This window comes from Hyperoodon ampullatus, assembly GCF_949752795.1.
Source record: "Hyperoodon ampullatus genome assembly, chromosome: 10".
NCBI classification, from domain to species: domain Eukaryota; kingdom Metazoa; phylum Chordata; class Mammalia; order Artiodactyla; family Ziphiidae; genus Hyperoodon; species Hyperoodon ampullatus.
This window is the reverse complement of record NC_136923.1, coordinates 5,358,066-5,375,804: the sequence shown is the minus strand read 5'-3', so window position 1 is coordinate 5,375,804 and position 17,739 is coordinate 5,358,066. Positions and strand designations below refer to the sequence as shown.

Below are 17,739 nucleotides of genomic sequence, written 5' to 3'. Positions count from 1 at the left end.
ATGAGCCGTGGCAGGGCAGATGAGGACTAGGAACAGGGTCACTGCGCTGTCCAGAACAGTAGCCACCAGCCACATGTGGTTATGGAGCCCTTGAAATGTGCTGGTCAGAATTGAGGTGTACTGTAAGTGTAAAATACACACTGGATTTCCAAGTCTTGGCACGAAAAAAAAGAATACACAATAGCTCCTTAATAATTTTTGTATTGATCACCTGTTAAAAAGATAATATTTGAATATAGTTGGGTTAAAGTATATTATTGAAATTAGTTTCACCTGCTTCTTTTTGCTATTTTTAATGATGCTACTGGAAAATTTTTTTAATTTTGTACATAGAGCTCACAATATATTTCTATTGGACACTGTTGATTTAGAGGGTAGAATGGACAGGGCTTGGTGGCTATGGGCTGTGCAGGTGAGGGAGACCTTTGGTCTAATTGCAAGTCTCCTCTCCCCTCCAATTGCTCCTTTTTGATGAGATCATGCAGTCCAGAGGCAGAGAGAATGAGCCACAGAGGAGAGCCAAGAGGGTTAGTTTTCATCGCAACATAAGCACACACACACAAGTCATATCTTCACAGTAAAAACTACGTAGAAATGAAATAGGTTGACAGAATAGGCAATGAGACCTCCATCCCTGGAAGAAGAAACTTGAGAACCACCATTAAGCAAGGGAAAGGAAGTTGAACTAATTAGCTACTCTCAAAGTGTGGGTCCTGGACCAGCAGTATCAGCATCACCTGGAAACTTTAGAAATGCAAATTCTCGAGTCCCACCCTAGTCCTAATGAATCAGAAACTCTGGAGGTGGGAACCGCAATTTGTATTTTAACAGCCCCCCACCCGCACCCCGTGGTGATTCTGATGCTTGTTCACGTTTAAGAACCACTGGTCTAAATAATACTTCCTACCACTTAAAGGTTTCAATGACGGGCACATAGTAGGTGCTCATAAGAGCCAGTCATGACCTTGTGTTTGCCTCCTTCTAGTCCCAGGTTAGGGTACTTCCCCTCTCTGAGCAAATAGGAGTTCACCTCCTGCAGCATCTGGCACAGGGTGGAGGCACAATCTCAGGGCATTTCCTACGTCTCTGCCATGGGCGGATCTCCAGGGCCACGACAGAGCTGCCAGAGGCGCAAGGCAGGTCCAGCTCAGCTCCATCCTGAGGTGACCTCACTGCCCTGCGTGTGTGTGTGTGTGTGGGGGGGTGATTCATGGGGCAAACTCCCACCATCCTGTGGCCACAGCTGACAGTCCCAGGGAGCCAGCTCAGCAGCTGAGTGTGGCATCTGGCTTCCCTGCATTCTAGAACTGACAGCCAGGGGGGGCCTCCTGCCTCAGCAGACATGTGAATTCTGGAGGCAACAGTTACACAGCTTGGCCTCAGTCTCCACATCCATAAAAATGGGGAGACAGCAGTCCCGATCCGTGGTGAGATTATTTGTATGAAATACTCGGGGCAGTGCCTGGACACACTCGGCCCTCCCCAGGGCTTGACACTCTTGTGATGAGGCCCTGGGATCCCTCAGGCTGACGGGAACTCCCCAGAGACTTCTTGGGTCTGAGAATGATGCCCTGTGGGTGTAGAGGGCAAAGAATGTGCCCCTACTATGAGCACCCTGGAGCCTGGTTCTTTTTTTTTTTTTTTTTTTTTTTTTGTGGTATGCGGGCCTCTCACTGTTGTGGCCTCTCCCGTTGCGGAGCACAGGCTCCGGATGCGCAGGCTCAGCAGCCATGGCTCACGGGCCCAGCCGCTCCGCGGCACATGGGATCCTCCCAGACCGGGGCACGAACCCGTATCCCCTGCATCGGCAGGCGGACTCTCAACCACTGCGCCACCAGGGAAGCCCAGGGCCTGTCTTAACCATATTAAAACATTTATTAAATGAATGCTTTAAATCAGGGACTATCGCCCATTTCATGGATGAGAAAAGAGAATCAGAGGGGTGAATGATTGCTCAAGGTGACATAACTGGGATGTGGCTAAGTCAGGACTTGAATCCCGGTTTCCTTGACTTCAAAGGCAGGACTTTTTTCACCCCTCCATGGAGAAACTCCAACCTAACCTCATTTAGAAGCCCCTGTGTGTGTCATTTAAATCCATGTTTGAAGAGGTAGCCTCTGGCCTAGATTGGACTCTTTACCACTCCATATTCTTTGGGAAACAATGGCTGTATCTGATGCAATTTGAGATGGAGTTTAAAATATTCCTAAATCTAGATTAAGCGTGACTCACCCCGGGCCTCTGGACCTCAGTGGTTTCAACAGTTGGGTCTAAGGAAAACCTCTGCAGCTGAAGGCAGAAGTTGGACCTGGCCATTCTGAAAGTCCTCTGACTCTCAGATGCCAGTGTCTTAATGCCTCTTCTAAAGAACAAGGACTAAAGTTAAATTTTTTTAAAAAGGGGGTGTGGTGGGGAAAAGGTCAACCCTAGCTCATTCTGACAAATGCAAAATGAGGGCTCAGACTCAATTTAAGTGGCTTTCAAACTTCCTTTTTCTTTTTTTAAGCAGAAAGATCCTTTTAACAAATAAAATTGAAGACGTTCTAGCAGGTCAGAGTGGACTTCTTTCTAGTTCAAGTGGGGATCTTGGGGCTATTGATGGAAGCACCTGCTCAGCATCACCTTGCAGGCAGCCACTGGAGCGCCCACTGAGAACCCAAAGGCTCCAGGTAACCCAGTTTGACAAGCACTGGGGGGCAGCAATGCAAACTATCCCTGGAAATCTCTTTGAGGGGAACAAATAGGTCCAGAAAATATTCCCTTTGGTTTCTAGGGGAAACTACCTCTGCTTGACCACACTTTCTTAAAATTAAACTTTTTGAGATAATTATTTGAGAACACCACATGCAGTTTTAAGAAAGAACACAGAGACCCCCATGTACTCTTTCCCAAGCTTCACCCAATGGGAACATCTTGAAAAACTATAGTACAATTTCCCAACCACGATATTGACATTGATACCATCAAAATACAGAACATTTCCATCACCACAAGGACCCCTCATGCTGCCCTTTTATAGCCACACCCACTTTCCTTCTCAATCCTCCCCTCCCTGATCCCTGGCAACCACTAATCTCTTGTCTATCTCTATAATTTTATTTCAAGAAAGTTATAGAAAAGGAACCATACCGTTTGTAACCTTTTGTGATCGGCTTTTTTCACTCAGCGTTAATTCTCTGTAGATTCATCCAGGTTGTGAGTATCAGCAGTCTGTTCCTTCTCATTGCTGAGTAATATTCCATGGTACACAGGTAGGGCCCACCCCACCCAGGGCTGCTGGACCCGGTACAGAGGTTGACAGGGAACCCGGCCTCATCTTGAGGGCCTCCTGTGAGCCAGCTTGTGTCCAGCACACAGCTGGAGGGTTTTTTTTTTTATAAGTAGTATTAATTTATTTCTTTATTTTGGCTGTGTTGAGTCTTCATTTCTTTGCGAGGGCTTTCTCTACTTGTGGCAAGCGGGGGCCACTCTTCATCACGGTGCACGGGCCTCTCACTATCGTGGACTCTCTTGTTGTGGAGCATGGGCTCCAGACGCGCAGGCTCAGTAGTTGTGGCTCCCGGACCTAGCCGCTCTGCGGCATGTGGGATCCTCCCAGACCAGGGCTCAAACCCGTGTCCCCTGCATCGGCAGGCAGACTCTCAACCACTGCGCCACCAGGGAAGCCCCACAGCTGGAGGTTTTAAGAAGGGGTAGGACGCATTCCTGTCTCCATGTCCCTTATAGCCCATCCAGGAAGCAAAACACGTGAAGTGCCACAGTTGTGGAATTCAGAGCCAAATGAATTTCGTGAACACTCTTCTAACAAACTAATTGCCAACAGACACCTTTGACGCCATCTGGGAAACCTGAACATGGACTAAATATTAGATTATTTATGGGGTTTTGTTATTTTTGTTAGGTGTGACGTTGGCACAGCAGTTATGTAAAAACAATACCATCCGTTGGCGTGGCAGGCTGAAGCGATTACTAGTGACAGGACATTGCGTTTGGTATTTGCTTTAAGCACTCCAGCCTCGGGAAAAATGGGGGAGGGGGAGAGAGGAAGCACGACTGACCAACATTGACAGTAGCGGAAGCTGGGTGATTCGTCCGTCGGAATTCATTATATTGTTCTTCCTACTTCTGTGTACGTTAGGATATTTCCATTAAAAAAAGTCTTGGGGCATGCAGTGTTACTGGACTTACATTCCACATCTGGAGAGAGGCGGTCTTGTCCTACCGTAGTGCCTGGACTGTGGTTTCCATTGCTTTGCTTGAAGCCAGTATTTAGTGACCAGACACCAGGAGACTCCTGGCTGGAACTGCTGTTGTGGAATCTCCCGCTTTGGATTGTATCAGCCTTGGTCATCCTGTTCTAGTGCTGTCTGGTTTGCAAGTATATTTCTGTTCTTGAGGAGGTGTCACAAATCTCTGTAAATAAATGTGTGAGTTGTTAACCTTTATGATGAATAAAAAGAATGGAAGGAAGAGAGGGAGGGAGAAAAGAAGGGAGGAAGGAAGTAGGGAGGGAGGGAGATTTTTTAAAAGGCTCTTGAGAGCATCTTGAGATGCAAGACCCAAATGTTTGAAACGGGCTCACCTGTGCTGGAAGGACCCAGAGCCTTCAGCCTGGGAATTCTCCTAAGAGCTCGGGCAGTGACTCACCTGTGAGTGATGTCCGACCGGACTCAAGCCTGGGCAGATGTCACAGGACGCATCTGTCCTGTAGGCGTGAGGGGCAGACCCAGGGCACCTGAGGATGGAGCCCGAGGTTGTGAGTATACAGGCATTCGTGTCTGGAACGCTGGCCCGGTTCTCTGCCTGGAGGATGTACTGCTCCTCAAGGCCTGGCTCACACGTCCCATCCCTCTCCTCTGTGTCCCCACAATTCTTCCCTCGATCATCATACATCAGCATATGTCTCCCCTACAAGGTGTAACGACAATAAAAACAACCAATAGCTACCGTTCACTGCAGGTTTGCCATGTGCCAGGCATTCTGCCAAGAGCTTTGCCTTATTGGGTGGGTGCTATTATTTCCATTTTGTAGATGTGGAAACTGAGGCTCAGAGGGACTGAGTCACTTGCCCGAGGTCCCACAGCTAGAGGTGACTCAAATTCAGCTCTGTCTTCTCACTAAGTAGCTGTTCTTAACCACATCCCTGATCAGCTTTCCTCTATAACCCCCTGTGCTTAGCACACGGCCTGGGTCTTTGGTAAATGCTGACAGGAGTACTCACTGCTTGGATCCCTGGCTCCCCCCACAGGCTGGGGGGCTGTCACCCTCTCCCAGCAACCTGCCTGCCTCGTTCACTCCTAAAAGATGTGATAGAACAAGAGTTCAAACTTGTTTGTTTCAAGCCACAAAAATCTTTCTCCATCCCAGAAAGAAGTGGTTTAGTATTATGAATAGCCCTCAAGTGGTTCAGTATTTTAAATAGCTGGGAGACCCCAATTTGAGTGCTGGCTCTAGCTGTGTGACCTCAGCCAAATCACTTAACCTCTTTTAGTCTCAGCTTCTTTATAGGTCGAATGGAGAAATCACCTGCCCCACACTGACAGCACCTGAGAGTACTAAGCAAGTGTTCCTTTTTTAGTTCTCCAGGAGGAGGCCAAAGGATTCCTTTAGTGCCCCTCTGAGGTGGACTGGCATCTCACAACTTGGAATACCAGGAGATGGGCAGAAGCCCCTGCTGAGGTCCAGACAGAAGAAGTGGGACCCAGAGGGAGCAGCCCAGCCTCTCACACGGCCGAGTGGGATGACTCCTGGGGCAGGGGCTGTTTCTGGGGGGGAAGGGAGTGGTTCTGCTGCCTGGGCCTTCTCCTCAGGCAACACCTCAAGCCCTGGCCATGTATGAGTGAGGAGAAGCATTTGCCAACAAATTCCATCTTCAGACCCCTGTGGGGCACCTCCTGAGGGGAGGGTCCAGGAATGAACAGGTCCTGCCCCCCATCCTAGGGGTATAGTGGGCACATGGCCACCAGGATCAAGACTACATTTCCCAGTGCCCTAATAGCTATGGGTGGCCAATGGGTTGTAAGTGAAATATCAGCTTCTGAGAACTTTCTTTAAAACACATCTGGCAAATTTCCCCTTTTCTCTTCTCCTCAGTCCAACTAGATGGAACGTCGGTGTGTGACAGGAGTCACAGTAGCAATATTTGACTATAAGATGATCTTGGGCAGTTTAGTTATAGTGAGAGCAGGAAGCTAAACAGCAACAGGATAAGCCAGAAAACAAGGAACAATGTCTTCAAAGTGCTGAAAGAAAACATCAACTTAAAATCCTAAATCCACCTAAATATTTAAGAGCAAAGGCTTAAGAAAGACATTGTCAGGCAAAAAACTGACAAAGTTTATCATTCCCAGATTCTTGCTCAAAGAACTTTCCTCATTCCCTAGATGAGGAAAAAAGAAATTGAACGTGGAAGTAAAGAATCAAAGAAGGAATCGTTAGCAAAGAAATTGGTAAACATAGGTAAATCTAAGTAAGTGCTCTCTAAAATAATAATAAACAACTTGAGATGTATAAACGCAAGGTAGAATCCAAATTCATATTAAACAATAATACATATCAGACTGGAAATATTAAAGCATTCTAAGATCCTCATATTATTCAGGAGGAGGGTAGAGGTATTGATTAACTTACAAATTAAATTAAATTACAAATGATTTAAATTACAAGTTTAAATTATTTTTAATAAATTTAAATGTAATTTTCTTTCTTTCTTTTTTTTTTTTTTGCGGTACGCGGGCCTCTCACTGCTGTGGCCTCTCCCGTTGTGGAGCACAGGCTCCGGATGCGCAGGCTCAGAGGCCATGGCTCACAGGCCTAGCCGCTCCGCGGCATGTGGGATCCTCCCGGACGGGGGCACGAACCCGTGTCCCCTGCATCGGCAGGCGGACTCTCAACCACTGCGTCACCAGGGAAGCCCTAAATGTAATTTTTAAATATTAATTAATTTATTTTTGGCTGCATTAGGGGTCTTCGTTGCTGCATGCAGGTTTTCTCTAGTTGTGACGAGCGGGGGCTACTCTTTGTTGCAGTGCGTGGGCTTCTCATGCGGTGGCTTCTCTTGTTGTGGAGCATGGGTTCTAGGCACACGGGCTTCAGTTGTTGTGGCACGTGGGTTCAGTAGTTGTGGCTTGCGGGCTCTAGAGCGCAGGCTCAGTAGTTGTGGTGAACAGGCTTAGTTGCCCCGCGGCATGTGGGATCTTCCTGGACCAGGGCTCGAACCTGTGTCCCCTGCATTGGCAGGCGGATTCTTAACCACTGTGCTACCAGGGAAGCCCTAAATGTAATTATAATTAACTTATAAACTAAATTTGGATTAAATCAAGTCTACCTATTAGAATGTTAACGGTAACTCCTAAGCCAATGAAATAGAATTTACAATTTCCATAAAAGGGGGATAAAAGGAGGGATAATATGACCGGGGGCTTCCCTGGTGGCGCAGTGGTTGAGAGTCTGCCTGCCGATGCAGGGGACACGGGTTCATGCCCCCGTCCGGGAAGATCCCACATGCCACAGAGTGGCTGGGCCCATGAGCCTGCGCGTTCAGAGCCTGTGCTCTGCAGTGGGAGAGGCCACAACAGTGAGAGGCCCGCGAACCACAAACAAACAAACAAAAAATAGAATATATGACCAATCTGGGACTTCCTGGTGGTGCAGTGGTTAAGAATCCGCCTGCCAATGCAGGGGACACGGGTTTGATCCCTGGTCCAGGAAGATCCCACGTGCCACGTAGCAACTAAGCCCACGTGCCACAACTACTGAGCCCCTGTGGCACAACTACTGAAGCCTGCGTGCCTAGAGCCCATGCTCCACAACAAGAGAAGCCACCGCAATGAGAAGCCCATGCACCGCAACGAAGAGTATCCCCCATTCGCCTCAACTAGAGAAAAGCCCCTGCACAGCAACGAAGACCTAATGCAGCCAAAAATAAATAAATAAATTTATATAAAAAAAAGAATATATGACCAATCCAATAAGAAGCAGGAAGTGGCAAAGAAAAAGCAGGGTAAATTACACAAAATAGAATACAAGTGAGGATAAAGCATAAAATTGAGCAAGAGAAGCCAGACTCACAAAAACATGTACTATGATATCATTCATATGAAAGTCAAAACAAGGAAACCTAATCTATGATTTTAAAACTCACAATGGTGATTTTGTTTGGAGAGGAGAGTGGGAGTAGTAATTGGAATGTGCAGGACGGGGATTTCTGGGAATTTGATAAGGTTCTATTTCTTGATCTGGGTGGTCTCATGGGTATGTTCAATTGGTGATCAATAATCAAGCTGTACTCTTAGGATTTTTGCACTTTGACGTATGTATGGTAGATTTCAATTAAAAAAAACATTTTTAAACCTTTAAAAAAAAAGAATATAAGTGAGGGTAAAAGTTGACCAACCATATCAGTAATCACAACGAATATAAATGGAGCAGACTTGCCACTTTAACAAATTGGACTTAAAAAAATTTAATCTAGCCATCTCAGCTCGCTGTAGCAAAGGTGAATTTTTTTAAACTTCTAATTTTGATACAAATTATCAACTCAAATAAAGTGGCAAAAATATACATAGAGTCCCATGTACCCTTCACCCAGGTTCTCCCAATGGTGACATCTTATATAACTGTACTACAATATCAAAGCCAGGAAATTGACACTGATACAGTACCATTAACTAGACTATCAGCCTTACTCCATTTTCACCATTTTTTACATGCATTCATTTGTACGCACAGTTTCTATGTATTTTAGCTCATGTATAGATTCATATAACCACCACCATCATCAAGATACAGAGCTGATACATCACCAAAAGGAAATTACTTTGTGCTATAAACCTTTATATTTGTGGACATTTTAATAAATGATGCTGAGGCAATTGGGTAACCATTTGGAAAAAATAAAATTAGATCCATATCTCCTACCATACAGAAGAATAACATTTTTTAATTGCATGGCCAAAATCATCATAAAGTCAAAGACAACTGACAAACTGGGATAAAATGTTTGCAAAATATACCATATATAAATATACCACATATAAAGAAGACTTCACGATTGAGGACAGGACTTCCAGTTTTAACACCAACACACAAAGCGCTTGGAAGCCATCATTCCCATCCTTGCAACAAGAAAAGGCTGAACAAACTGAAAATCAACAACTTTTCTTAGACCCAACCGAGAAGTGAGGTCGAAGGGCAAACACCACCCCAAAATTTAAAGAGGCAGGAGAATCTGGAAAGTTACAGCTGAGATCTGCTTCCCTATAGCAAAAGCCACTGGAGCCATAAGCTGGTAGGAACACTTTTACGGCAACTTTGACAAATTGAGGGAGGCTGACTGGGAACTAGCGGGAGAGTGAGAAGCTCCTGGGGCCACAGCCTTAAGGGAGCCCCCCACACTTTTGTGGGTTTTACCTCCAGGCACCTCACTAAGTTCTCATAATGAAGAGAGCTCCCCTCTGAGTTCTGAGAAGGGGAGGCAAAGAGTAACCTCTGCGAAATACACCCAGAGTGTTCTCCATAACAAAGGCCTACTCTCCAGGAAAAAAGTCTTTACAAATCCTTATCCCACCTGTTTTTGGTGATTATAAATAAAGCTGCTATGAACATTTATGTACAAGTATTAGTGTGAATATATGCTTTCATTTTTCTTGGATAAATACCTATGAGTGTAATTGCTGGGTCATACGATAAGCATACTTTATAAGAAACTGCCAAACTGTTTTCTAAAGTGCCTGTGTCATTATTTATTCTATTTCTATAACATGTCCAAATCTGTCCATTTCTTCCCACCTTCACCACTACTCCCCTAATGCAGCCCCCATCACACTTGACTGCACGACTGCTCAGCAGTCACAGGGGTCTTTCCAAAACACCAATCATGTCACCTCCTTGCTTAATGCCCTCCAGTGGCTCCCTAGAGATTTGACATAAAATCCTAACTAACTCCTCAGCTTGGGCTGAAAGGCTGCGAATGATCTGGCTCCTGCCCACCTCTCTGACCTCACTTCCTCCTATACTTGTTCCCACCTCAGGACCTTTGCACTTGCTGTTCCCTCTGTCTGAGGAGCTCTTCCTGCAAAACTTTGCCCAGCTGCCTCCTTTTCCTCTGTTCAGGTCTTAGCCCAAATGTCTCTTCCTCAAAAAAGGCCCTCCCTGAGTAACATGGCTAAAGTTGCCCCTCCACACCCAGGCACTCTCTGTGCCCTCACCCCCTTTTATTTTCCTTATCTAATCACTTACTTCCTTAATGCTCACATCCTCCATTAGAATGTATGGTCCCCAAGGGGCAGAGGCTGTCTGTGTCTAGTCCCCTGCTGTGTCCCTGCTGTGTCCCTACTGTCCAGAAATGCACTGTCCACTATGGTAGCCACTAGCTGTAGATGGCTCTTTAAAGTTAATTAAAAGTAAATAGAATTAAGTATTCCATTCCTCAATCATACTAAGTCACATTTCATTTAAGCCACATTTCAAGTGCTCAGTAGCCACATGTGACTGATGGCCACCATAATGGACAGTGCAGATGTATAAAATCTCCGACATTGCAGAAAGTTCTGTTGCACAGTGCTACTCTAGAGCCCAGGAACCCATAATAACTGGTACCCAAGAAGTGTGTTATAAAATAAAGATTAATTTTATCCCTATCTTATGGGTGAGAAGAACATAGCTCAGAGAGGTTGTGTCATTATCCCAAGTCCACACAGCCAGGAAGCAGCCTGGCAGGGATTTGAACCCAGGGTTGTCTTGCACATGCGACTCACTTTCCCAAGAGCCAGCAGCCTCCTGGCTGTTTGGAGAAGTTCTGCCACTCTCCTCGTCCTCCTACAGATTCTTCCACCCTGAGCTTGTGCCTACCTGGGGAGGAACTGTGCACAGCTTCATTCTGGGTAAGAACTGTTGCCCAGTCCGGGGTCAGTCCTGATTCCATCCCAGATTCACTGGCCGTGTGACCTACAGCAAGTCCCTTTGCCTCTCTGGGCATCAGCTGTGTAGCTATAAAATGAGGAAACTGGCCGTGATGTCCTGAGGGTTGGAGGTGGCAGGCAGGAGGCCTGGGGCGATAGGGTATACTCCATATCCTGTCTGGCTTTGGGGTGGGCCGCATGGGGAGCAGGGTGGGGGTGGAAATGCTTTGGTTGGCTTGACCTACAATAGCAGCTCCTGTTCCTTGAATGCCTACAGATGAGAAAGCTGAGGCTTAGAGAGGTCAAGTAACTTGGCTAAGGCCTCACAGTAGCAGAACTGACGGAGGTGCGGTTCGAACCTGAGACTCTCTGTTACCATGCCTGTGTCTCGCGAGCAGGGTTGAGGCCCACAGGAATCATAGGGAGAGGCTGTCCGGTGATAGGTGGTGAGCTTCCCGTCTGTGGGAGTGTGCAAGCCAGTGATGGGCCGTCTGCAGAGCTGGCGCCGGGCCGAGACCACAGAGCTCCTGGCGGGCCCCTCCCGCCTCCCGCCTCCCGCAGCGGCGGCCAAGGCAGAGGCGAGCGCTGCGCCGCGGGGCGGGGCGGGGCGGGGGCGGCTATTTCTGTTAGCTGAGCGCAGCCCGCGTGCGGCGGGGGAGGGGGCCGCGCCGCCATATTCCTTCCCGTCGGCGGCCCCGCGGCGCAGCCACCATGAGCACCGCCGCTTTCCACATCTCCAGCCTCCTGGAGAAGATGACGTCCAGCGACAAGGACTTCAGGTGCGCCCGCTGCCCGGCCCCCGCCTCTCCGCCCCGCCCTGAACCCCCGGCCTTCCCCTCCCGGAGCGCCGGCCCTCCCCCGGGACCCTGCAGCCCCTGTCTCTGCTCCCCGCAGCGGGCTCCACTCCTCCCCACGAGACGCCCCCTCCCCGCCTTTGCGCCCGGCGGAAGCTCGGGCTGCGTTCTCCGCGGATTGCTTGCCCTGTCCTCTCCGGGACTCCAGCCCAGCTGCGTCTCCCACCGTGCAAACTTCAGCCCCTGCCTGCCGTCCCGCGTCTGAGCCGCAGCTTGCCCCTCTGCACGCTTCCTCTGCCTCTCCTCTCTCCACTTATGCCCACATCTCTCCCCGCATTTGATGGGCCCTGGCCCTCCTCTTCAACCCCCACTGAAGCCCTCGGCCTCGCCTTGGGGATCCCAGCGCGTGCCTCTTTTTCTCTGCATTGAAACCCGCTCCCCTCCCAGGACTACAAACCCCAGGGCTGACTTTTTCACTCGTACCCTCAGCTCTGGTCTCTTCTCAACATCACCCCAGGCCTCCTCCCCGCACTTCATAGGGGCACCCTTTCCCCGCCTCCCGGCTTTGCTCTGACACCACCTGAGGGAGGGGGCTGGGCTGAGTGGCGTAGCAGACAGAGGTAGGTGATGGTTCTGGTGGGGGCTTATAGGTTTTGAGGGCCACTCCCTTTCTGGCCCAGTCCCCTCCTCCTCAGGGGAAACTGAGGCCCAGAGAGGGAAAAGGATTGGTCCATAATCACACAGCCAGTTTTGGACCCTCTGAGCTGAAAGGAGTCCTCGGAGAGGATACAGCCCGTTGAACATTCTGTCACTTTACCCCCCCCCCCCATTTTACAGATAGGGAGAGTGAGGCTCAGAGGCGAGAAGGGCCCAGGTGCAGTCACAAAGCTAGGAAGTGGAGAATCGAGGTGCACAGCCAGGTCAGTCTTAACACAGAGGATGAGATCTCAGCAAGGCCCCCTGACAGGTGAGGATACCCTGCCCTCCTGGTCTGACCCCTGCCTTCGGCAATTTATTCCTCAACACTGCTCAAGAGCCCCCGCTTTAGTAGAGCCTCTGACCAACAGTCCTGGGTTCAGATCCTGCCTCCGGCCGCTTACTGGTTGTGTGACTGCGGATAAGCTGCTTCACCCCTCTGAGCCTCAGCTTCTGTTTCTGTGAAATGAGGATAATAACAGAACCCACCTCGAGGGTTGGTGTGAAGATGAAATGAGTTAATACATGCGGGATGCTTAGATTAGTGCCTGGCACCAGGTAAGCGCTTAATAGATAGACACTTTGTGATTTTGGGCTCATCAGAAATCTGCCAGTCCCCTCCCCTGTCTCGGCCTTTACCTGGAAGTTCTTTGTCTGCCCCCTTCACCAGGCTAGCTTCTACTCAGTTGTCACCTCTTTGGGATGCCTCCTGATACCCAGGCAGGGTTAGGCATCTCCCCTGGCCCATATTTCTGCTGCATAACTTTTTTTTAAAATTAATTAATTAATTAATTATCGCTGTGTTGGGTCTTCATTTCTGTGCGAGGGCTTTCTCTAGTTGTGGCAAGCGGGGGCCACTCACTATCGCAGTCTCTCGTTGTGGAGCACAGGCTCCAGACGCGCAGGCTCGGTAGTTGTGGCTCACGGGCCTAGTTGCTCTGCGGCATGTGGGATCCTCCCAGACCAGGGCTCGAACCTGTGTCCCCTGCGTTAGCAGGCAGATTCTCAACCACTGCGCCACCAGGGAAGCCCATGCTGCATAATTTTTTAAGTCTGGGAGACCCAGAGCTCCTGGACCTCTGGACTGTGCACTCTCCTTTTGTGTCCAGAGCATGTTCTGGGTACACAGTTGGTGCTCAGTGAATGTTTTCTGTGTCCCAGGCTCCCTGCTGTCCAGTGTAATCTCATTCAGTCTTCCTGTCTGCCTGGGTGGTAGTGATTGTTCTTCCTGTTCTCCAGAGGCTTGGAGAGGTGAAGTGACTTGCCCAAGGTCACACAGCCAGCCATTTGACAAGGGGATTTGCACCACTGTCTAGGCCCTCAGGTCCAGGCTCCAGGAGAGGGAATTGGCCCTGCCAACTGGAGCCTGAGAAGCCCTTCTAGTCTGCTCTGCCAGCGGCCCTGAGAATACTTAAAACCACCCCAAGCATATGAGGATGGTGTCTATTTTTAAAGTCCAAATACCAGGGGGGCTGGATCCCGCTGACCAGCTGTCCAGGCACCCATGTGGCCGAGTATTTCAGTTGAGTCGCCTCTAGGGTTTCTCTGGAATGAAACTGAGACTGTGTCCTCTAGCTCCTGGAGGTGGATGGTGACTGCAAGTCGGGGTCCCAGGCAGGTGGAGGAAGCCTTCGATCCCTGTTGTTCTGGGCCCGCACTCTGTGGGCAGGCGGCTGCTCTACTCGCACTCAGACTTCCACAGTGAAATGGGTAAATTGAGGGGTCTTGCAGGAATTCCTACATCATTTCTTGAAAACATAGTAGTATTGGTTGAGGAGCCAGGAGACCTGACCGGTGTGCTGATTCTTTTCCCAACTTGCTGTGTGATACTGGGTGGTTCATGCAACCTCTCTGAGCCTAGTTGCCTCATCTGCCTCATGCCAAAAGCTGCTTGTCCTATTAAAACCTTCCAAAGGTGTTACGAAGTGGGGCAAAGAAAATTCCCATTTTAGAAATGGAAAAGTTGAGGCTGAGAGAGGAGTCAGTTGTTCAAGGTCACCCAGGTGATAAGTATATGGCCAGTATATTTACTTAAAGCCAAACTTCGGTGCCCACGCTCTTATTTACCAAATGATACCCTTTCCTGTATACGCCCCCTTTACGACCACCACACACATACACACATATATGTGAGAGCTGAGTGTGTGCAGGAACTCGCGTGTCACAAGTGCTGGGGAGTATTTCAGAAGGATTAGTTTCTGAGTTTGGATTTCCACACAGCTGGTTGGCTCTGAGCCCTGTTAGGGGCTGGTCCTAACCCTCCTTCCCCTTCTGCCCTTACCCTGCCCCCTCAGGGCCTCTTTGAACCTGTTGTTTGCTGGGCCTGGAGTCCCAGAGATGAACTGACAGGCCTCTGTGAGTTCACAGTTTAACAGGGGAGACACTGGTGACCAAGCTTGCAGCGCAGTGTGAGAGATGCTATCATGGAGGGATGCAGAGTATATGAGAGGGTCCTATGCAGGGGGACCAAGTGTGTCTGGAGATTGTGGGTGGAGGATAGGGCAGGGTGATGAGAGGCGTCTTCCCTGAGACTAGGACATTTGAGCTGGGCCCTTGACAGGTGAATGGGAGTTCAGTAGGTGGAGAAGAAAGAGAGAGACAGGAGGCCCATCTTGGGCAAAGGAGTACATCCCTTGGGTTGCCAGGCTGAGCTGGGTCTCCATGGACTGCAGCAGAAACTCAGCTTCAGGGCCCTGCCTGCCTTCTCTGAACATCCCTTCAGCTGGACAGACTTAGGAGTGCATGTGGCTACCCCTGGCCCTGTCCTGGCTCAGATCCAAACCTCATCTTTCATCTTACCTTGGCTGCTTGTCCTGAGGTGGCCAGGCCCACAAGTGGGCATGGTCAGCCCTGCCACCCGCTCCTTGCCTCCAACCCAGCCTCCTTTCTTCTCTCAGGCTTGAGGCTTATCCCAGCTGTTAAAAATAAACAGCTATGACACCGACAAGTGCCCTCCTGCCTAAGGGGCCCTAGGGGCCACTGTGACATCCAGCAGCAGGTCTGAGCCTGCAAAGATGAGGCTGGAATCCCACTGTGACCGATTTTGCCATAGCAGGCTTGGTGGGGCGGGGGGAGCGGGTTCTTGGTTGACTCGCTCAAGCTAGAAAGCAAGGCTGGTGTGAAGAGGCCTGGTTGCGGAGCAAAAGCTGGACGCTTTCTTGGGGGCCGCCACTCTCTGATGCGGACTTCACAGCATCTCTCCTCTCTGCTGTCAGGTGCCTGCAGGAGCCAATAAACGGGTGCAGTGGGCCTGGGGAGAACCTGCTGACCCGGGGAGTGTGCATCTACCTACAGAGGGCAGCCGCCACTGCCTCGAGCCAGTTATAGTCACCAGAGACTGTTGGCCCAGCTGTATTAAAATATTCTGTTTTCAAGAGAATCTGGAAATCAGTACTTTTATGTCAACTCTTCTAATTTTTAAATGTCAATAAATAATTCAAATTTTCGAAAAACATTTGCCAGGTGGACACAGCCGAGGGCGGCCAGTTTAAGACGGCTCTCCCCTCCTGATCTGGGCAGGAATGGTGCTCCATGTTGCTACGGCAGCCCCAGCTCTCCGTGACCTTCCAGCTCAGACTCCACTGCAGTTTCAAATGCCGGGGACAGGGCATCCGGCCACACGGATCTGCCCAGCTGTGAGTGGGTGGTCCTTGACACTGATGCCCACCCTGGGTCTGCGAGCTGTGGCTGGGGACTGCTCAGCCATTGCCATCTATGTCTAAGATACGCCTGTTGCCCGTCAACCTGGCCTGGGGCGTTAGTTCTCAGAGTGTGGTCCCCGCCCCTCAGCCTCATCCGGGAACTTGTTAGAAATGCATAATTTGGGGCCCCAGCTCAGACTTTCTGATTCAGAAACCCTGGGGCCCAGCAGCATTTAGCAGGCCCTGCAGGCGATTCTGATGCTGGCTACGGTTTGAGACCCAAACCCGCTGGTGTGAGGGCAGGGCTGAGTGATTCCTTGAGGTGGGGTGGGCTGGGCGGGGCTAGTCCCCCTCTACCTGTCAGGTAGAGAGGCTTCCTGCTGATACCTGACTTGGTTGCAAGGTTTGTGTTCGACCTAGCCCGAATGAGACGCGAATGACGTGACATTATAATCATGGAGGGACACTTACTGAGTGCCCACTGCATGCTAAGCACACCCCATACATTGTCTTCTTTTATCTTCCATACAGCCCCACAAGGCAGGTACCGTTCTCATCCCCACTTTTCAGACAGGTTAAATAAGGCTCAGAGAGGTGAAGTTCACATTTGCATAAATGGCAGAATCAGGAGCCATGTGCTTTGGAGGTCCTAAGCCTTTAGCTGGGATGCTGTGTCTGAGTCTGCCACCTTGGGCCAGTCGGTATCTCACACACGCGTCGCCTTATGGTAGCCCAACTGTGCCCACGGCCCAGATAATCTATTGCCCTTGACTGCCCCTGACCCTTTGTATCAAGGTCTGCTTCTGGGGAACTCTGAGGTATTGCCCAAATCACCGGGGCCCAGGAGCTGCTCGGCAATCCTCCTCCATCCTCCCTGCCCAGGTTCATGGCCACCAGTGACCTGATGTCAGAGCTGCAGAAGGACTCCATCCAGCTGGATGAGGACAGCGAGCGCAAGGTGGTAAAGATGCTTCTCAGGCTTCTGGAGGACAAGAACGGGGAGGTGCAGAACCTGGCGGTCAAGTGGTGAGTGTCGACCCTGGTGGTGATGGGAGGGTCCCTGACCCTTTGCGGTACAACCTCTGAGAGAAGAACTGCTGAGCGGGCCTCCCTGGTGGCGCAGTGGTTGAGAGTCCGCCTGCCGATGCAGGGGACACGGGTTCGTGCCCCGGTCCGGGAGGATCCCATATGCTGCAGAGCTGGGCCCGTGAGCCATGGCCGCTGAGCCTGCGCGTCCGGAGCCTGTGCTCCGCAACGGGAGAGGCCACAACAGTGAGAGGCCCGCGTACCGCAAAAAAAAAAAAAAAAAGAATTGCTGAGCAGCTCTTGGAACCCCAGTGGAGCTGGACAGTGACTTGGTCTAGGCTCCCCCAGAAGTACACCCCGTGGCGAGGATGCAAGTGTAAGTTTACTAGGAAAGAGATCCCAGGAAACTAGGTAGGGGGGTAGAGAAGTGAGGTAGGGAAGGAAGAAAAGCCGTAAAGCATCAAGCAAGTTTCTCCTGTGGGCGAGTGGAGCTTACCCCTGCTGGGGATCCCTGGCACACAGTGTAGGACACGCACCTTGGAGTGTTCCCACCTGCCAGCTTTCCTTGGTTGAGGGCTGCTCCTGGGGTAGGTGGAGGGTTATGCATTCCTTGGCATCTCCAACCAGGGACAGCCCTCAGGCACAGATGCAGGTGCTGGCAGCTGGAAGGTCAGGCTGGCG

The 17,739-nt window shown here is 50.1% G+C and overlaps 1 protein-coding gene across 1 annotated transcript in view; it reads left to right on the top strand.

Moving 5' to 3' along the window:
- Window positions 1-11,612: 11,612 nt before the first annotated feature.
- Window positions 11,613-17,739, top strand: part of CAND2 (cullin associated and neddylation dissociated 2 (putative)) — a gene marked incomplete at both ends in the record, with an annotated part of 29,616 nt that continues 23,489 nt past the window's right edge. Inside the window, 2 exons of the mRNA XM_079713132.1 lie at window positions 11,613-11,680; window positions 16,915-17,058. Coding sequence (XP_079569258.1) covers window positions 11,613-11,680; window positions 16,915-17,058 — 212 coding nt within the window. The remainder of the gene's footprint in view (window positions 11,681-16,914; window positions 17,059-17,739) is intronic.